The 21,928-nt window shown below is 45.3% G+C and overlaps 1 protein-coding gene across 4 annotated transcripts in view; it reads left to right on the forward strand.

Moving 5' to 3' along the window:
• LOC116820747 (uncharacterized) overlaps positions 1–21,928 on the forward strand; it is a 186,998-nt gene that overhangs the window by 141,373 nt on the left and 23,697 nt on the right. For 3 of the 4 annotated variants that reach the window (XM_075065066.1, XM_075065065.1, XM_075065067.1), the window contains one exon: positions 10,049–10,156. In XM_075065066.1, coding sequence (XP_074921167.1) covers positions 10,049–10,156 — 108 coding nt within the window. Of the gene's footprint in view, positions 1–8,954; positions 9,007–10,048; positions 10,157–21,928 lie in introns of those variants that run through there. The other variant, XM_032773422.2, reaches the window with a different exon arrangement.

Here is a 21,928-nt window from a genome sequence, read left to right on the forward strand (position 1 = left end):
AAGGCCGACAAAGCTGCTCAGGATGAACCAGCCAATATGATCAAATGCTCTTTAGCGTCTGACCGAGACTCCCCCAAGAGTGAATAATCTGTCAATCCTAGTGGCAGCAGAGGGAGGGAAGGGCTGGCAGAGAGTCTGTTGTTGCAGGATTATTCTGCCGACAGTTGGTGAAATCAGGCCCCCTCATTCCTGCAGCATCACCAGCAGCAACTTGAATAAAAAAACAATTGTGAACTCCCAGGCTGTCCATATCAGTGTGTGCACCTAGGCTGATACCACTGTTTCAGGGCTGGTCTACACTGGCAACGCTGAAGTGCTGCCATGGCAGTACTTTAACATGGCTTGTGTAGTCATGGCAGAGCTCTGGGAAAGAGCTCTTCCAGCTCTCTAAACAGACCACCTCCATGAGGGGCGTAGCTACCAGTGCAGGGGCACCATCTACACTAGCACTTTATAGCGCTGAAACTTGCAGTACTCGGGGACGGGCGGGGGGGGGGGCGGTTCACACCCTTGAGCGAGAAAATTGCAGTGATATTAAGTGCCAGTGTAGACAAGCCCTTAATTCTGCAACCTGAGTCCTTTTTTGCTCTTCCCCCTCTGTGCTGGATACTATGTTACCACTTATCTGTTCATCATTTAGGACTTGATCCTGAAACAATGCACACACGTGAGCAGAGCCATTTTAGTCCTCTATCTCAGGTACTTATGTGAGCCTCATTATGATAGTATTGGAGTGTTTCTTAGTACCTAACATCCTCACAAGACTCCTGTCAGGAGGATGTGGGGGAGAGAACCTTATCTCCCCATTTTACAGATGTGAGACATCTTGATACTGAGTTACAGGAAGTCCAGGGAACTGAATCTCAGCCTCCTAAGTTCCCGGCTAGCACCATAACCACTTGATTAGATTACCCACGTGCATAAATCTAAGCATATGCATTGGTATTGGCAGGAGTGGGGACTTGGATTGTAAGCTCCTTGGAGCAGGGACATGTTTTCTGTGTAGCACTTATCCTGCTTGTGAGCACTATAAAATGTAGAGAAGAGTGGGGTCGCTGTGGAAGCAGTGCTGGCTCTTCCTGTTATGCCCAGATCTCCTTTATAAAGCAGTAAAAGAGTTTTGTGCGATGTACAGGTTTTCTTACACCGTTTTGACTTCTGCTAATGTGTAGTAACAACTGTCTCACGTCCCTCTGCCCTGCAGGCCTGCTGCATCACTTGCCAAGAAGAAATCGGTAGCAGGCACTGCATCTGCAGTGGGGGTCTCCTTCACAAATATAGCAAACCTGGCAAAGTCCTTAAATAAGACTTGCAGAAGAAAAACATCGCGCCATGTTTTTTCTTCGTTGTGCTATACAATGGAGGCCCGAAAGCTGTTTCATTTTTTCCCTTTGATTTTGAAACAGCAGGACTGTTAAGTTTCATCATACCTGATTTTGCTGGAGGGCTTTTTTTCCAGGACTAGAGAATTGGCTTGGAACCTTTCTCAGCTCTTAATTGATGAGTCATCATCCCCCTAGTTCTCCAGCTGTCCACAGTGTTCTCCAGCAATACAGAGAAATGAAGACTTGTGTGTGAGAGAGAGAACAGAGACCCCTTCTTTATTTTATTTTTTTGTGGGTGGAGGGGGAACCTTTCTGCCCTCCTCTGTGACTCCCTTCCTTTACTGCTTTTCTCTCTCTGCAGCAAATGAAGAGAAATTGATAATGCTCCACGTGGGGCTTTATCTGTGGGGCTCATTGGGTAGCTAACTTGCATTATGCTCTGAAAGCCTGTCCTAGAGCCAGTGCCACTCATTCCAACTAACCCTGGACACTTTAGAGGAGTGGCAGTTGGACTGGATCTGAGTCTGTAGCCTCTGGGATTGTAACTATTCTTCAGGTCCCAGCTCTTAAACTGCCTCTGTTGATTGCTCCTTGCAAGTAGTTAGGCTGGGTTTACACTACAGCCTGATGGCAGTAGAACTACGGTGCTCAGGGGTGTGGAAAATCCATGCCCCTGAGTGATGCAGTTATAGTGACCCACAGGGCTGCCCAGAGGATTCAGGGGGCCCAAGGCAAAGCAATTTTGGGGGCCCCTTCCATAAAAAAAGTTGCAATACTATAGAATACTTTATTCTTGTGGGAGCCCCTGCGGGGTCTGGGGCAAATTGCCCCACTTGCTGCCCGCCCCTCCCTCCCACCCCAGGCAGCTCTGGTGACCCAATCCCTGGTGTAGATAGTTTTGTTAACGGGAGGGCTTCTGCTGTCCACGTGGCTACTACCTCTCAGGGAGTTGGAGAATCTATGCTGATGGGAGAAGGTCTCCCATCAGGGGAAGTAGCATCTTTGCAAAGACCTACAGCAGCACATCTACACCCATGCAGCTTGGCGCCGCTGCAGTGCTGTAAGTGTAGAGGGGCCCTTAGCCTGCTTGCTGTCAGACCAACTCAGAAACAACCTGTATCCTTCAAAATATGTTGCACAAGAAAGTTCAGGTTTTAGATGACTGTCAGATGATCAGACAACCAGTTTTGTGGAGCAAAGGGGAATTGAACAAGTTTTCTTTCTTGGGGTTCGTATCAGGAAGCTTTTTTCATCCCTGATCCCAAAGGTCTTCGAAGCTCAGCTCCTGCTGTCAGAGCTGAGGTTAGTAAAAAATCACAAAGGAGTGGGAGCATGTTTCCTTTATAAATGGGTCATTAATTGTACTGAGAAGAGGAGCTGTCCTGGCACTGGCTCATGCATTAAAAGTGGTTGCTACCTTATGATGAATGAAGGAGTTTTAAAAAGAAAATATATATATTTGTAGCTGTTAGAAATCTACATCTTGTTCACCCTGTCTTTGCCTGGCAAATTAATGGGTTTATGATGGATAGCGACCGAATGAAAGTTGGTTGAGCAGGCAAGAGATTTTTAGTTTGTTTTTGTTGACACCTGTTTAACAAAAATGCTTTACAGCTGGAGGGAAAGCCTTTTGGTTAGAGATTCAGCACCCAACCCTTTTATAAAGGCTGATGGCACTCCTCCATCATAATGCTGAGTGCTTTTCAAGGGAGACAGTAAGCAAAACGAGAGGCAGACGGGTGGGGAACTTAGGCTTGATTTGATAATTCTGGGATGGGAAAAAAAAACTTGTGATGAGCAGTTGTAGAGCTTTATCTATCATGAAGCCTAGAAAGGAAGAATGATCCTGTAGTTACAATGCTGGACTGAACTTCAGGAAACTTGGGTTCAGTTCCTGGCTTTGCTACACTCTTCCTATGTGACCTTGAGCATGTCACTTAGGGCTTGTCTCCATGATGGGGTAATGCGCCCTATAGTACTCTAAAGCGCACTAATATATTGTGCTTTAATTAGTATGTGTAGATGCTGCTGGTGTGCACTAAAGGTTCCTAAGTATGCATTAATGTAGTTTTGCGCACTAGGGAACCTTCTGTGCACACCACCTGGGTCTACTTGGACCAATTAAAGCATAACATGTTACTGTGGTTAGAAGTGTCACTCCCTCTAGGATGCATTGCTGCTCCATGTAGACAAACTCTTAATCTCGCCATACTTCAATTTCCAGCTCGGGATGACATTTCTTTCTCCTACCCTTTGTCTTGTATCTTGTTAGCTCTTCAGGGGAGGGATTGTCTGTCTGGACAGTACCTATGGCAGTGGGGCCTGATTTTAGTTGGGACCATTTAGGTATTAGTGTCCTAGAGATACTAAAAAGAAGGTATGAGCCCTTTTATTCTTTACTCTTTAGGTCTCCTTTAACTAGAGTGACCTGGTAGCAAGTTTGAAAAATCAATATGGGGGTGAGGGGTAATAAGTGCCTATATGAAAAAAATCTCCGACTGTCAGGACTGTCGCTATAAAATCGGTACATCTGGTCACTCTACCTGTAACATTAGGTATGGGAGGCAGCTGCTCCTTTGCTTTCCTATTGTTACCCAAAGGCTTGGACTCCTAACCTTTGCAAAGATATACAGCAAAATAGCAGATGTTTAAACAAAAAAATCGTTTCCCCTCTGAAACAGGAAGCAGCTAGAAGAGGTTAAGAGTAACCGACTGCACCCGTTATTCCTAGTCATCTCATCCCCTGGTTTAGATTGTCATTGTGTCCCACAATGTCTTCATTTTCTTTGGGGTTTATCATGAAGAGAAATTGCTCTTTTTTTCCCCTGGGTTTCAAGGTTTTACCACTTTGATTTTTGTGGGTGGTGGGAGGAAAGGAGCCATCAGGTAAATAACTGAGGCAGTTCGTTAAATACAATCTTAGCTTGGTTTGTTACACCCTTGCTACCTGCTACACTCCCAAGGGGGTGTTGAAAGCTGTTTAGTGAATACTGGTGAATTCATTAAAGTTCAGCAATAACATTTGCTGAACATTCAAATTCAAAGCCAAATGTTTCCTCCCTGCAGAGCTGAGCTGCTTATTATACCTCAGGAAAATGTCATTGCTAGTCTCGATCTCTCTAATCCTTTGGAAATAAATTGATCAGGAGGGAATTTGAGCTGATTCAGTAACAGGTTTCTGGCTCTCATCTCCTCCTTTGTGCTAAAGTCATCCAGACTCCTGTCTGGAGCAAGGCTTTCATTGGTTCCTCATCAACATCTCTATGGCTTAAGATTTCTCTTCCTCTTCCTGTCTCTCACACTCAGTAGATTATAAGCTTTGTAATGATACCTTACAAGAGACCTTTTGCATGAAGCATATTCTAGTTATATTATATTCACACTCATTAGCATATTTTCATAAAATCATATAGAATCCAGCATCCCACTTGCAAATGCTTATTGCCAGATGTGGTGCATGCTTTACTGCCAGTGGATCTATTGAAACCAAAGGGAGGGAAATCAAAGGGACTATTTGCAATGGTAAGCTTTCTGCCCAGTAGTAGTAAGCATTTGTAGGATCAGGCTCAAAAGTGGGACAGGCCTTTTGAAAGTGCTTACTGTAGACAAGAATATTGAATCTTCATGTTATTTGCACCTGTGATCCTATTCTGTCATGGTCTGAATGTTAAAAATCATGGGCTCATCTAACTTCCACATGAAACTAATTGAAAGGAACAGTGTTCTAATCATGTCCCAACTAAATGGGGCAATATCCAGGTGCAGCAGAACGGCAGTGTAATCTCAACATTTAATAGCAGCCCACGTGCTGGTGTGATTGTCCTTGTGCTCCCGTCTGTCTGTCTATCTGAATCCACTCATTGTCTTTTGTCTTTATATATAGACTGATCTCTTTGGGGCAGAGACTGTCTTTTTTTCTGTGTATACAGCACCTACTACAATGTGGTCCTGGTCCATGACTAAGGCTCTTGTGTACGACAGCCATGTAAAGAAATAAGGCAGCATGGAAAAGTTAATTCATTGCCTCCTAGCCCAGAAGGACCCCAACAGTTGCACCATTCTCTTACAATGCAACCTATAGAGTCACTTGAGTGTTTTGATGCGGGTAAACTACAAGATGATATATAATATGTACCACATTGATATTAGCTTTATTAGCCTATGTACAAATGCATGAACTTGATTCCGTTCAATATACAAAGCAAGGAAATTATTCTATAAAACTGATCGTAAGATAAGTTGGGATAGGAAGCTGAAAATTGAAACCTGTGTACCTAGTGTAGGAAACTGAATGAAGCTGTGTTCAGGAGCACGTCAGTAACTTGATGAGGTATACAGTAGAGCAGGCTTTTTTCTGAAGCCACTTAGACTCTATATGCTCAGGCCACAACTGCAATATAGCAGCCATCATGCACCAATACTACATAACAGTGAAGAAAACACCCTATGAAAACAGCCAGTGAAATTTAAATAGGCAGAATCTAAATGGCAGGGTTAAATTGGCACCCAGGCCAATTTAAAGCACCACAAGGTCCTTAATAACTAAGGCTACAATTTTGGCACAGTTGTCAGTGTTCATGGTAATCATGAATTTGAATGAAGTCCATGACAGTGACAGCTCCTGTCCTGCGGGGCTGGGCTCAGCTCCCTGTTCTGGGTGTTGTGACCTCACGGAAGATTGGGCATGCCAAACCTGAATGGTGTCGTGACCACGTGTGCTAGGTCACAACACTTGGAGCAGGGAGGCAGGCCCAGCCCTGTGAAACAGGAGCTGACGCTGGAGTAAGTGTGGGGTGAGCTCACTCTTTAAACCCGACCCTCTTTTCCATGCCTTGTCATTTCTCCTCACACCTCTACTGTGAAAATTTACTAAAAGTTCCTATGCCAAAATCATTGCCTCCTTAATCACAGGTGGTGGGATTATTTTTTTTTTTTAATGTTGCAGCTGAAAGACAATTCAGGGTTGTGGGGAAGATGGGGTGAACTCACAAGAAGAAAACTGTTGTGCTGTCTGGACTGGCTCATGACCGTCAATGCCTACTTCAGGCAGACTGTCAAAAACGGCAAATACCCCCAAAGTGGTGGTATGTTCTTTAATTAGATTTCCCCAAAGCAGTAACAAATGTGAACGCCTTAATACATTCTGCATTTCTACAACAGTCACACCGTGGTGACACAGTCCCATTAGACACTCCAGTATTTCTTGCCATGCAGGCAGACTGGACTAAATGATAAATGGTCACTTGCACCAAAAATCACACAATGTTCAGGTTGCTTTCAGTGCAAAGACACCTGTCACTTACCCCGGTTCAATTGGTACTCTGGATCTTACACCAAAGACAATGCCCATAGCCAATCCTGTAATAAACTATTTAAAGATTTATTAACTAGGAAAAATAAATGAGTGTTGTTTACAGGTTAAAGCAAGCAAACAAATACTCACAAATGAGTTACCATCTAAATCCTGGGAGTGACAGAGTTGTAATTATCTGTCAATTCAAAGTGTGTTTCAGGGTGGACCCAGGAGGTAACCCCTCGAGATCTCTGACTTCAGTTTGGTTTCTCTGGCTCTGTGAGAGTTCAAACACCAAAGAGATGAAAAATTTTCACATACACCATTTTAATTTCCATCTTCCAGCATTCAGAGTGATGGGATGAAGCCTTCTGCATGTACTGTTCCATGGGTGCGATAGAGCGATTAACCAATCCTTTGTTTTATGTTTCTTGATGGCCTACATAAATTTTGATAGTCCTCCTGGATGAATGGTGGGGACGATTCCCATGCGTGGGTTCACAAATTCAGAGCAAACGTTTTCAACGTTACAAAGCAAAACTTATGTATTTCCTTATAGCATGGAATGTAGATGTTACAAGTGGGATTAATGTATGCAGCAACTGAGAAGCATTTCATAGAGTCTAAACACTGAATACATTCTTATGAGACTAAAAGCTGTTTTGAGCAAAACTAATATACAGGTGAACTGGACTGGTCTCCAGCTGTAAGTTTGTCAGTTCTTAGCTAATGGCAGCAGCCTAGGCAAGAGCTGGCATCTGGCCTGCTAGTGTTACAAAAACATCTTGAAATTTTTTTAAAACGTTCATGTTTGTTAGAAGGGATGAAACTTTTTTTAAAATTTTTACCAGTGATGATTAAAGAGCTTTTCATCAAGAAATAATCTGACCTGACAAGGGTTAAAATGGAAGAGACTAGACATAAAGTGCTATTAAATGCATAAACATATTGCAAAAAAACAACCAAGCATACACTTTTGTGTCTCTAATATTAGGAGCATCATATGGACTATTTTACTTCCTTCCTAGTATCTTAGCCCAGATCATTCTCTCCCATGTTTAAAGCCACAGTAAGGTGACCTTATTTCCTAAAGGGAAAACATGTGGAGCTAGCTGTCCAAGACACCTCCTCCCCCTCCCGCGCTCCCCCCCATGCACGGGACTGTCCTGAGCCGCTTACCTGAGCCCCACTCCTTCCCCTACTTGAGGCTAGGGCTGGGGTCGCTGCTCACCCCAGCCCTGCCTGCTACCCACCGATCTCTGCTTCCCCCCAACATCTTCCTCTGCACCCCAGTTTTTTGACAAAAGTGGGCATTTGTCCTGTTTGCTCTTACCAAGTGATGAAGTTGGCAAGAGCAAATGGGACAAATGCCCCTGTTGCCAAAAAGTCGGGATGGCGGGGACAGGGGTTAAAAAACAGACTGTCCCAGCCAAAATGGGGTGTACAGTCACCCTAAGCCACAGGAACAGATGATTTGTATCTGTGGAGATTCCCTGACATCCCAGGATTGTCCCATTAGGGAGTGTGGTGTTGCCTCCCTTTCTCCCAAGGAAAAATCTTCCCCCAAACCTGGATGATGATGTGACACAGAGGCCCATTGATGTCAGCTGGTAAAGGGTTCACTACTCTGTCAGCAACGCCTAACAGGCCTGACAAACTTACCATATCCAACACATTGCTATCATAGTACTTACCTATAAAGCATGTTGTGTGAGATCTTAAATGAAAGCCAGGAGCACGCTGATTTTCATCATCATTATGTGATGTGTGTACGGATGATATTTCAGAAGTTGGATGTGCTAAATATATGTTTTAAAACCTCTGTCCAAGACAGAACTGACACAACGGGTTTTGGGTCAGACAGAGGCCTGTATAGTCACCTGTCTGCCTAGGTTCGTATGTAGATTAAGCATTGTAAGCCAAAAAAATGGAAGCGCTATTTACATGAGTCAACGGGCAGGATGGGGAGTCAACAGGAAGAGAACAACAGTGGTGGGAAAAGAGCTTTTGTCTAGAGGTGCACTGTCATCCAGGGACACAAAGGACTGCCCTTTTTTCATCCGTGAACGGTAGATCCCATGTAGTTTGGTGATGCTGGAAGGTTGCTTTAGTTGGGAAACTGCTTAAGACAAGGATTTTAGCCTGTTAAAGTTAAGTTTAGACTCTAAGAAGTGTGCTATACTTTTTATTTTATATGTAACCATTTGTTTCCATTGTCCTTATTCAGTATCTCTTGAATCTTAATTTTTGAGCATACATTTATAGTGGAACAGTTATAAGTGTATTTCCGTGTTGTGATGTTATAAAGGACCTGATCCTGAGTTGTGCCAGTCAAGCTGTGTGTATGCTGTTCTCTTGGGAAGAGTGAATTTGGTGATTACTATGAGGGTACGTCTACACAACAATTAAACACCTGTGGTTGGCATGGGTCAGCTGACAGGCTTGTGGTGCATGGGCTGCAAGGCACAAAAATTTCTATGTAGACATTTGGGCTCTGGCTGGAGCCTGAGTTTTGGGATCTTGCGAGGGGAGGAGGTTCCCAGAGCCTGAGTTCTAGCCTGAGCTCAAATGTCTACACAGCAGTTTTTAGTCCCACAGACTGAGTCAGCTGACATGAGCGAACAGCTTTTATTCCAGTGTAGCTCTACCCTGAGAATCCAGCAACAGGAGCTGGATACTGCAGGGAGTGCTCTGAGGACTTGGGGCTTGGTGTGTGCCTATCGCTAGCCCGCACAAGAGCGGGCGACGTCTGTGTAGACCGGGGAGGCAGGGATCATGTGGTTTCAGCCATGGCAGGCAGAGACCAGACTACTTCATGCTAGGGGCAAGTGTGGTGAGGTGCTTCGCAACCCTGGAAATCCTTGGGGAGTATCTCTCATGCTCTGGGCCATTTGTGCCGAGCCCCTCAACCTTCCTCCTCCTCCTGCAGCACCACCTCCTCCCTGACAACATAGCTCCAATGCAGATACACTCTGAGAAGCTCCCCAGCAGGAGCCCAGTGTTCCTGGTGCCCAGTATGCCCTGTGCAGACAGCTCCCTGCGGAGTTGACAGGGAGGGATGGGGTGCTGCTGCTAAGTCAAGTCCCAAGCTCTCTTCCATGCAGAATGGGGAAGATGCATGTTTTGATGTTGGGGTTTGGCTCCTTCCATATGTACCATGCTGTCTGCAGAAGAGAGTCCCAGTGAAGATCCTCACACTCTTACAGCATGTGAGTGCTCCTGCCCTGTCTTGGATTGAATTGACCTCACAGAGGGAATTAACAATGGCTGAGAATATAAGGGGTGAGGGGGTCATTTAATTACCAAATCATTCACTGCCATGTCTATGGTCTCCTTGAGATGCTCTACGTAGGGGCCTTCTGTGCTTGAAATACATCTGTCTTGGTGGCTTGTCGCATTAACATTGTCCTGTTTTCTATTTAATCTGCAGATGTTCCGCAGGGTTTACAAAGGGATCCCCCTGCAGGTGCGAGGCCAAGTCTGGTCACTCCTGCTGGACATTGAGAAGATAAAGACTGAGAATGAAGGAAAGTATGAGGTATGATGCCTTCATAGCAGCAATCACAAGAGGATGTGTGTGTGGCTAAACCCATGGCCGGTCTGCTGGGCTTCTAGTACATCATGATAAGTTAGACCTGCACTCTTGAAGCTTGAGCCATCAGAAGGTGGGCGATGATGGATAGATGTGTGATCTCTTGATGGATGGGTTTTGGAAAGGAAACAGAATACCATAGAATCGTATCAGAGGGGTAGCCGTGTTAGTCTGAATCTGTAAAAGCAGCAGAGAATCCTGTGGCACCTTATAGACTAACAGACGTTTTGGATCATGAGCTTTCGTGGGTGAATACCCACTTCGTCATCTGACGAAGTGGGTATTCACCCACGAAAGCTCATGATCCAAAACGTCTGTTAGTCTATAAGGTGCCACAGGATTCTCTGCTGCTTTCATAGAATCGTAGAATATCAGGGTTAGAAGGGACCTCAGGAGGTCATCTAATCCAACCCTCTACTCAAAGCAGGACCAATCCCCAGACAGATTTTTGCCCCAGATCCCTAAATGACCCCCTCAAGGATTGAACTCACAACCTGGGTTTAGCAGGCCAATGCTCAAACCACTGAGCTATCCCTCCCCCCATCTGTGACCCTTTCCAAGTAGGCAGTGGTGTAGTGAATACCATGCAGTGGATGTTAATTTTTGGTTCTCACTAATGAAACAGGTGAAGGAGTGAATCACTGCTTTTTTCACTGTGTTCTGTCTCTCTTAACCACCACTGATCTGGAAGACAGTCAGGTTTCTGTCCCATAAGCCTTTCTTCCTTTACATTCACAGCTGCTACAAGTAAGAGTACAGACCAAAAATAAAGAGGATCGACTCTTTTTATCCATTTGTACCCTCCACCGCACTATGTCAATGGGACCCTAAATCCAGAAGCTTTCTGGCATATTGGTTGCTTCAAACCGTACTACTGAGACTCTGCCAACAGAAGTTTTAGATGTTGCTGTAGCGGATTGAAACTGGTCACTAAAGATAGTGGTCAACATTTTCAAAAGTGACCAAAAGTTTTTGGGTGTGTTGGGTTTTTGGAGGGGGACGTGGGTTGTCGAACTTGAGACAGCTTAGAGAATAGGTGCTCAGCATTTTCTGGTTACTTTTTTTAAAGTGTTCCAAGTCCCCAAAAATGGACTCAAGCAAAATCTCTCTTCACCACAGTTTTTGTTATATTTTCATTGCACAGCTGAGTTTGATGGATGAATTTTCAAACCAACATGGAAGAGGATTTTAGCAGCATGACCCAATTAAAGTCCAGGGGAAATCACATAGCTGAGAATTCATTTAAGGATTTGTGTATTTAAGAGTTCTGGATTACGAAACATCGCTCCCCCCGCACTCCCTCATTTCACTGACATTTGGTTTTGCTAGCAGCATCATAACAGCTCAGATTGAAATGACTGGTGTCTTTTATTTTCTGACCCTCAGCCCGTTTACATAGAAACATCCTATTGAAATAGTCTATTAAAAATTATTCAATTTACAGGATTTCCTTTATAAATAGGAGAAAGGTCTTGTTTCCGTTGCCTCCCATTAGATCTCTTTACAAAGCTAGATCTTCTGAGGATTTTTTGGCATGCAATAAACAATATCTGTGTGTGTTAAACAAGAAATTGAACAAGAAGGCTTATTGAGTTTGATTGTAATAAAAATATTTTAACAAGAAACATATTGGCTACGTTCCAGCATCCTTTTCTGCATGCGGTTCATGGGATCACTAGAACAATAATTAGGAGTACTTGTGGCACCTTAGAGACTAACAAATTTATATCAGCATGAGCTTTCGTGAAATTTGTTAGTCTCTAAGGTGCCACAAGTACTCCTGTTCTTTTTGCGGATACAGACTAACACGGCTACTCTGAAACCTAGAACAATAATTGTTCTTGCTTTCGAACCACCCCCACCCACCCTCATAGCACTTCCATGATTGTCCCACTATCCATCATTGGTCACCCATTAGTGGTTTCCACTCTTTCCTGCTCTGTTTTCTGCCATCAGCCTAAATGTGCCTGGGTTTCAGACATCAGGCTAGTAGCATTTCTGCAGAGCATGCGGAACTATTGGCAAAGTGAGATTGACTTGGATTCCTTGGTCTTTTGCTCCCCAAGCCCAACAGAGGATAGAAGCAGCATGCGGGGCATGGGGGGAGTACCTCCCATTGCTGTTTGGAGCTTCCTCTGGCCAGCTGAGTGATACTAGCAGGCACAGGAGGGACTGCATGCCAGATAAAAGGTATTCACAACACAGGGGTCTTTTGAACTTTCTTTGTATTATTTTTGGCAATAAGAACAATACTGTAAAGCAAACTCAGCATAGCCCAGTGGTTACACTTCAGAGACAGAAAGTCAAGTGTCTCATCCAATAGGCCCAAGTATGTCTAATAACTCTGCCTATTACAGTTAGTCAAGCATAGATATTAATCACAAAATCTTGCTGGTATATATAATCTTGTAAGACATACAAAAACATGGAACCAAGATCATCCTAATGAGCAGGGTTAGTGAGGTTTCTCTGGCATTTTTTTCTCCAACCATCATTGGCGAGGGTACAGAAGAGCCCCAGCAGGCTATGCCGCACAGTAAGTAAAACAATATGAATAAATGAAAGTCACAAGTAGTTTAACGATAAACTGCTGAGGGGTCTGCAATAAACAGGAACCAAACAGTATAAGAGGCTTTGCATGACACAAATCCCTGAAAGCAGCTCTTCTTAATCTTCCTCGGCCTCGGTGCCACCTGAGGGCAGCAATTAGGTCTCATTTTAATTTCATCCAGAAGAGGTTTAGAGTCCAGTTCTCAGAAACCATGGATTTTTGTGTAGGGAACAAAATAACTGCATTGACTCTTTCCTCTATAATGCTTGCTCTAAGGGGGCCCAGAGTCTCTTTCCCTCTCTCTCTCTCCTCCTTGCCTCTTCCAGGGAGTTTAAATCAGGAGGAAAATATATTTTGTGTTGGATTTTCATAAGTGCTCAGCATTGGCCTCTCGTTGCTCCTGCTGAGGCCAATGTGGAGTCCTGGGTGTGGAGCAAGGCCAATACTGTCTTTAAATTCCTTTACACAGAGCTGTTCTTGCTGTTTTCAGGATTCTCCCTGTCCCTAACATCAAGCAGGGCCCTCGTAGTGTGCTCGTTCTTCCTACATTTACCCATAGGGATCTATACATAATGAGAATCTCCTTGCATATTCAGCTGGAGGAGTTTCTGGGTACAGGGCTAGGACATACAAGGTGCTGAGCTCTTGTTGAGAGGTGTTGGTATCCTCACATCAGTGGGAGCTAGGAGTTCCCAGCACCTCTCAATAGGCATACGGCATCCTGCAGGATTAAACCAACACTCCTCTATGGAGCTCAGAATGTCAGTCGTTTTTTAGCTGGGATCCCCAACAATGGCAGGTTTTATGGCTTCACCTGGTTCCTAAGGGTATGTCTACACTACGAAATTAGGTTGATTTTATAGAAGTCGATCTTTAGAAATCAATTTTATACAGTTGATTGTGTATGTCCCCACTAAGTGCATTAAGTCGGCAGAGTGCGTCCTCAATACCATAGCTAGCATTGACTCACGGAGTGGTGCACTGTGGGTAGCTATCTCACAGTTTCCACGGTCTCTGTTGCCCATTGGAATTCTGGGTTAAGCTTCCAATGCCTGATGGGGCAAAAACATTGTGGTGGGTGGTTTTGGGTATATGTCATCAGTCTCCCCTCCCTCCCTCCGTGAAAGCAATGGCAGACAATCATTTTGTGCTTTTTTTCCTGGGTTACCCATGCAGACAACATAGCATGGCAAGCATGGAGCCTGCTCAGCTCACCGCTGCTGTTGTGAGCATTGTAAACACCTCGTGCATTATCCTGCAGTATGTGCAGAACCTGGCTAAGTGACGCCAGCATGAGGAAAACTGTGAGGAGGATATGGACATAGACAATCCTGAAAGTATGGGCTGTGGCAATTGGGACATCATGGCAGCAGTGGGGCTGGTTGATACAGTGGAACGCTGATTCTGGGCGTGGCAAACAAGCATACTGGTGGGACTGCATAGTGTTGCAGGTATGGGATGATTCACAGTTGCTGCAAAACTTTTGCATGCTTAAGGCCACTTTCCTTGAACTTTGTGAGTTGCTTTCCCCGACTCTGAAGTGGAGGAATACCAAGATGAGAGCTGCACTGACAGTTGAGAAGCGAGTGGTGATAGCCCTGTGGAAGCTTGCAATGCTAGCTTGCAATGCCTGACTGCTACCGGTCAGTTGGGAATCAATTTGGAGTGGCAAATCTACTGTGGGGACTGCTGTGATCCAAGTAGGCAATGTAATCACTGATCTGATCTGTTATCAAGGGTAGTGACTCTGAGAAATGTGCAGGTCATTCTGAATGGCTTTGCTGCAATGGTGTTCCCTAACTCTGGTGGGGCAATAAACAGAACATATCCCTATCTTGGCATCAGACCACCTTGCCAACCAGTACATAAACCTCAAGGAGTACTTCTAAATGGTGCTGCAAGCACTGATGGATGACAAGGGATGTTTCACTGACATCAACGTGGGATGGCGAGGAAAGATGCATGACGCTAGCATCTTTAGGAACTCCAGGCTGTTTGAGCAGCTGCAAGAAGGGACTTACTTCCTAGACCAGAAAATTATTGTTGGGGGTGTTGAAATGCCAATAGCTATCCTTGGGGACCCCAGCCTACCTCTTACTCCCATGGCTCATGAAGCCATACACAGGCACCCTGGACAGTAGCAAGGAGCAGTTCAACTATAGGCTGAGCAAGTTCAAAATAGTGGTAGAATGTGTCTTTGGACATTTATAAGCTCGCTGGTGCTGTTTGCTGACTAGGTTAGACCTATTGCTGCTTGCAGCATAATATCTGTGACAGTAAGGGGGAGACATTTATGGCGGGGTGGGAAGTTGAGGTAAATCACCTGGCGTCCTATTTTGAGCAGCCAGACACCAGGGTGATTAGAAGAGCACAGCTAGGCACACTGCACATCAGAGGAGCTTTGAAAATCAGTTTCATGACTGGCCAGGCTACAGTGTGACAGTTGGTTGTGTTTCTCCTTGATGCAAACCTGCCCCCTTTGTTGATTTTAATTCCCTGTAAGCCAACCACCCTCCCCCCTTTGATCACAGCTGGCAAAGGAAATAAAGTAACTATTGTTTTGAAACCATGCATTCTTTCTTTTTTAATTAAAAAAAAAAAAGTGAGATAACTGGCAAGGTAGCCCAGGTGGGGTGGGGTGTAGGAGAAGCGAAGGACAAGGCCACATCATTTTTTGTAGCCACTCTACAAATCAAAACTGTTCGAATGACAACCTTCTGTTGCTTGGGCCGTCCTTTGGAGTGGAGTGGCTGGGTACCCAGAGCCTCCCCTCCCTGCCACGTTCTCGGGCATCTGGGGTGAGGAGATATGGAACTTGGGGAGCAGGGCAGGCGGTTATACAGTGGATGCAGGGGTGTGTGTCTGTGCTCTTGTTGGCTTTCCTGCACCTCCAACAGACGGCTCATCATGTGCATTTGCTCCTCCATTAGCCTCAGCATTGCTTCCTGCCTCTGCTCATCGCTCTCACTTAATGCTTTCCTCGCCTCGGCCACTGAATGCCTCCATGCATTAAGCTGTGCCCTGTCAGTGCGGGAGGGCTTCATGAGCTCGGAAAACATGTCATTGTGAGTGCGTTTTCCTCAGGAACTGAGATGATAGGGGGACCATAGAAACATTTGGACCTGTGGGGGGATGAAAAGGGACAGTAAAATTTAAGATGATACATTTCTGAGAACAAAAGTGACACTCTTTCACAGTGAAACAAGCAATTCACAGCAGACAGCACATATTCTTTAGGTACAAGGTCACATTTTGCCTTTTATATTGAGCACCTGCCAGTACGGTGACACATCACACACGGCTGGACAACAGAATTCGGTTTCGAGGTAACCATGGTAATCCAATGGGTACGTGGGGTTGGCTTCTTACGTCTTCATAACGTGGGAATGGTTTCAAACTGCAGCACCCTCTTTTCTCATAGTAAGCAATGCCGGTTGGTTTTCACATTTAAAAGGAGGGGCTGCGGTTTCAGGTGGATGTGCAGAACACACCTCCCTCCACTCCGCTGCGTGGCTATTCTCCAGTATGATCCCTTTTAGCCAAGTGCAAACAGCCCAGCACGAATGGGGTCCTTGTAATGTTCCCTTACAAAAATTCCCCTGTTTCAACCAAGTGACCATGAATGATATCACTCTCCTGAGGTTGACACAGAAAGATATAGACTGAATGTTGCTTGAATGTGACCAAAACCAGGACCATTTGCTGCCATGCTTTGTGCTGCAATGATTCCAGATTACTTGCTACTGGCTTGGCATGGTAAAGTATCCTACCGTGGAGGATGAAATAAGGCAGCCCTCCCCAGAAACCTTGTGTGAAGGCTTTCAGAGTACCTCCAGGAGAGCTTCATGGAGATGTCCCTGGAGGATTCCCGCTCCATCCCCAGAAACATTAACTGACTTTTCCAGTAGTTGTACTGGCCATGAATGCATCCCAATTCTTCAGGGCAAATCAGACATTAAACACTATTGCTTTTAAACCCTGTACTGTAGTTACAAATGTGCACTCACCAAAGGTGCCTTCTCCGGCTTCAGGGTCGGGGATCCCACCTTGGGAGGGTATTGGCTCCTGGCTGCTGGAGAAACAGATTCACTGCTTGCCTGCTGTGCATTCTCCTTCTCCTCTCCCTCCCTGTTCTGTGAGACTCCCCCCTTGCAGGTGTTCACAGACAGTGGTAGCTTCCCCCCTCCCCCCCCGAATGCCATGCCGCTGATCATAGAAGCAACGTGTATGAGGCTCTGACCCGGAGTGACCATTTGCCTCTTTTGTCTTTTGGTAGGCTTGCCTGAGCTCCTTAACTTTCACGTGGCACTGCTGTGTGCCCCTGTTGTAGCCTCTGTCCTTCATGCGCCGTGCAATTTTGGCATATATATTAACATTTCTTCTTTTTGACTGGAGTTCTGCCTGCACAGATTCTTCTCCCCATACAGCAATCAAATCCAGTGTCTCCCGTTCAGTCTATGCTGGAGCTCATGTGTGATTCGGGGGGGATTGCATGGTCACCTGAGCTGCTGAGCTCTCCATGCTGACCAAACAGGAAATGTTCCCAGGGCTTTTCCTGTGTACTTGGCTAGTGCATTGGAGTTCAAAGTGCTGTCCAGAGCGGTCACATTGGAGCACTCTGGGATAGCTCCCGGAGGCCAATACCATCGAATTGTGTGTGCACTACCCCAAATTCGACCCTGCAAGGTCGATTTTACCACTACTCCCCTCTCTGGGGAGGAGTACAGAAGTTGATTTTAAGAGACCTTTAGGTGGACAGGATGGGGTTGGTTGTGTAGACACGTTCATTATAAAATTGATCTAATACAGCTAAATTCGACCTAACCCCTTTGTGTAGGCCAGGGCTAAGTCTCTCTAACCTCCTAGCCAAGACGTTATCTTTCAAGATACTCTTTCTTGGTAAGTTTTGATACCTCGCTGTCCTTGTTCACGTTGGTCCCCAAATGGACCAACGTGGTCGAGGTAATAGCCCTGATTTTTGTCAAGACAGCATTGAGTCGCCTTTAGATATTCCTTCCCTATCTTTCTCCATGCAGATTAACACTTGTTGGTTATTGTTGGGGACATCAGTATCTCTTGCCAATTTTCCATGGTCCTGTGTTACCACTACAGCACTTCCCAAAGTGGCACCAGGACTATCTGCTGTGATCGTGAGGCACAGGGCTGAATGCCATCTGCAATGATGGCCTTAGATTTGGATGTAGTGCCTTTGAAGCTACTGCACTGACCTGGATCTTTGTATTACAAGTTTCTTTATGTTAGCCGCTAGTGAGGGAGTTTGAGCATGAGAGGAGTATGACTCATAGGTGGAACTTGATCTCTGATACATTGGTGGTGGGTGGAGCCTCTCTTTGGGGAGGCCAGACCCCAGATCTACCCCTTCTGCCTGGCCCCCAACCCCTGCCCCCAAGCCCTCCTGCTGAAACAATGATCCTCCTCTCCACCCGGAGGTGCCTCGAGTGTCATACCCCGCCCCCCCAGCCCGGCCAGAGAAGTCCCAGGCTAGCCAAAGCTTCGGATGTCGAGGACCCCCACCTGTCCGGAGGAGCCCTGGCCAAGCCCCTCCCTACTTTCCCAGAAGAGCCCCAGGCCAGCTGTGCTGTCCCTTTCTCTCCCCCGGCCCCAAGACACCTTGGAAAAGCCACAGTGTAACAGTGTCTCTTCCCAAAGAAGAACCTGAGCTTTTGATATACTCCATGCAGGTTCCAGGGTGGCTGAGGAGGCGGTATTTGCTACTCTGCTTCCTGGGTTCATCAGTGATCTCCCTGGAGTCCAAGGAGATTACTGATAAACCTGGGAAGCTCAATAGCACAAACTGCCTCCTCGGTCACTCCGGAACCAGCATGAGGCATAATAAAGCAAAAATGTCACCTGCCAAACTTGCAACCAGGTGTCTGGAGGCAGAGCCTCCCCTGGCCTGTTATACCTATCTCCCATGCATCTTTTGCCATCACGTTTCTATCCCTCACCAGGATGGCTTTAAAGCTGCAAGAGGGGAGGAAAAGTGGGAGTTTGCCAGAGGAAAGAAGTGCAGATCTGTAACTTTTGCCAGTTGTTTTTAAAAGCTTTATGAAATGGGACTAGTCAAGTCGGTTTTACAGTCGGCACTTCTAGCTAGTGGCATCTATTCTTCTGTCTGCTTAAACATCTGCAGGGCTCAACAAGAGAGTGCAGCTGCGCAGAACAATCCAGCTTCAGAAGTCCACAAATTACTTGAAAATGAAAACCTAGTCCCATTGCTTGTAGTCCGTAGAGCTAATGAGGGGCGAGATTGCTCAGTGGTTTGAGCATTGGCCTGCTAAACCCAGCTTTGTGAGTTCAATCCTTGAGGGGACCATTTAGGGATCTGGATCTTTACAGCAGAAATCTGTCTATGGATTGTTCCTGCTGTGGGCAGGGGGTTGGACTAGATGACATCCTGAGGTCCCTTCCATCCCTGATATTCTATGATTCAACCTTCATGATTGAAACAGTAGCTCAGGGCCTAGTGCAAGGTATCTGCCATTCAAATCCCAAAATGTTGTGACTTTGTTCTTTTACATGCTAGTGGCTTTCTTCTTGGCTTTAGGATTGCTTCGCATACTAAATACTGTACCATAGGCAGCTCTGTTCACTGAGCACACGGTGCTCCTTAGAACAAGTGCAGTCTCTGAGCAAGTGCATTCAGCTCGTAATTATACCTGAGTGGGTGTGAAAGGGGAGTTGTTTTAGCAGGTCAGAATCATTGCTAAGGGTGGCTCTGGGGTCAGCTCTAGTTCTCTTTGTGTGGCCTCTTAAGGGACTCCCCAATCAGTGGAGATTGAAATGTTTTTTTGTGCTAATAGGAAACATTGATTACATTGGAGTTACTTTGTTCCTTTAGTGAGTGAGCTACCCATAGGAGGTTAATAAACTTGAACCAAAGTGCCCTAGTGTATTTAGTAAGGGTGCCTCGTGTAGCCTGCGTCTTTGTAACATGTAAGAAGCCATAGGGTGCAAGAAAGGATATTTGTAGTATTAATGCTAGAAAACTAAACCACTCCTAAGCGTCACATTTTACTGCTCCTTCCCTTCATTCTCCCTTAGCTTGTACAGGCAATAACTCTGTACGGGCCCTAGTTTCAGTGTGTCCTTCACAAACCTAGTTACAAGTTCAGAGTTAATGCTACTGCTACAAGCACCCAGTATGTAAAGGTCACAATCGCCTCTGAGCGTTTTCTGCGGAGGATGAAAAACCCACATGCTATTCAGCCAGTGCCTGAGTTGCTATTAGGCAGATCAGGGCTGCTAGTCAGTAATGAGTCTGAAGCCAGCTCTGGATGTGATGGGCTCTTCTAGCCAAAACTCAAATTGATGTGCCAGCTTTAGGGGAAATGGCAACCTATGGATACGGTAAATTGGATCTGCAAACATCTTTAAAGCAGTGGCTCCCTACCATCCATCTGCATATCTATTACTGATACTCGAGGCTTCCCACTTGTAGGTTAACGAGGAGCCTCGTGCTAGGCTCCAGTATGGCATCATTGTTCAGTCGTGTGCACTCTAACCTGCAGTTACACCTCAGGCTGCTCCAAAACTTGGTGGCAGAACATTTCATTCACTAAATAGCCTCAGGGACTTAAAGAACAAAAGGACAATTATGTGGTTGCCACTGGTATCTACGTGATATAAATGAGTTCAGATGCTTATCTACAGCTTGGTGATTCTTTCTTGCATGCACACACTTAAACTGAGTGCCACCTTTGGGGCTGGTTAGTAATTCTTCCATGGGGCATGTTTGTTAAGGGCTGGAAGGGTTTTCGCCTTGAGCAAGAATCCTGTATTAGGGTGAGGTGAGCATATAGTAGGGTTTCCTTCAAATACGATGGGCCCTGAGCATTAGGAGGCATCAATTCTTTTAGTCAATGCCACCATTGTTTTCAGTGAATGTGGCTTAGAGAATAAGCCAGCAAATCTCTTTGCAAAAAGGGACTCTTGTTATGTTTTTAACTTTTATTCCTAACTGTACCAGTTTACTAGTCTTAGCCCCATCCCTAGCGGACAAGCCAGAACCCTTCTTCAAGGCTCAGAGTAATCTGTACTCAAAAAAAGCCCCAGGAGGGGTTAATAGGCTTAAGATGGTTTTGTTTCTCTGAGGAGGAGGGAAATTGTAATTAGCAATCAAATCATGGAGCTGCTTAGACCATAAAAATATGCACCGCACAGCATCTAGGCTAAGAATACCTAGGGTTCTCTGCTATTGGTCTATGAGCTATGTATTAATATGCATTATTTTTCTAAGCACAAACAGCCATCTTGGTGCTTTACAAGACAAAATATAACACAAACTCTGTCCTGAAGAGCTTCATAGGCAACTATTGATCCACTGAATCATGGTGTATGCATTGGAGATCGGAGTAGAAACAATCCATTCTAAAAACCTACTGACGTGGTCCCTTGATAGAAATCTTTAATGTTCGGGAGCTCAGATTTGGCATTGGTGGTAGCGATAGAGGATTTATTCTAGATTTCAATGATGTGTACCGCTTAATCTTTTCTCAGGGATAATTCAATAATAAAGAAACCTTTAAAGGAAAGTAGTGCGCAAGCCTTGCTGCACTGCCTGTGCACATTAGGTCTCGGTGGTGGGATTTATTTAATAGAAATTCCTATGAACAACACTTCAGGATGTACCTGATTGTGTCCCTCTGCACAGATTAGCACAGTTTCTATATGTTTCTGGTGTGCTCCTGAACAGAAATGAGAACAGTGTCTGCATGTACCTCGCACATGCGACGGCACTGAGAGGGTTAAGTGGCTTCAGACTCATTGCTCTCAATGGCAAACTAACAGGCAGAAGACGTCTCTTGTCCATGTCTGATAGACAGGTGCAGGTTCCCACTTCCACACTTTTTCATAGTAATGGAATCAGCAATGGAGGGACCAGACCTTGTTAAAATCTCAGCTTCTTGATTTCACTTTGTCGGAAATGAATGAGCCTGAAATGCTGCCTGTTACGAGTACAGTAGCATTGAGAGAGACATATGGAAATGTTCCTGAGGATGTTTTTCCCTTCTCCCAGCCTCATAAACATGCTGGGGAGGAAGCAAGACTAGTAATCCATAGACAGGCTGCATTTTTGTGCTCGCTCTCCAAGTCTGCATGTGTTTCTCTCCTTCTGTTGTTGCTTTATTGTTTAAATACCGACG

The sequence above is a fragment of the Chelonoidis abingdonii genome, chromosome 4 (assembly GCF_003597395.2).
Source record: "Chelonoidis abingdonii isolate Lonesome George chromosome 4, CheloAbing_2.0, whole genome shotgun sequence".
In the NCBI taxonomy this organism is placed as follows: domain Eukaryota; kingdom Metazoa; phylum Chordata; order Testudines; family Testudinidae; genus Chelonoidis; species Chelonoidis abingdonii.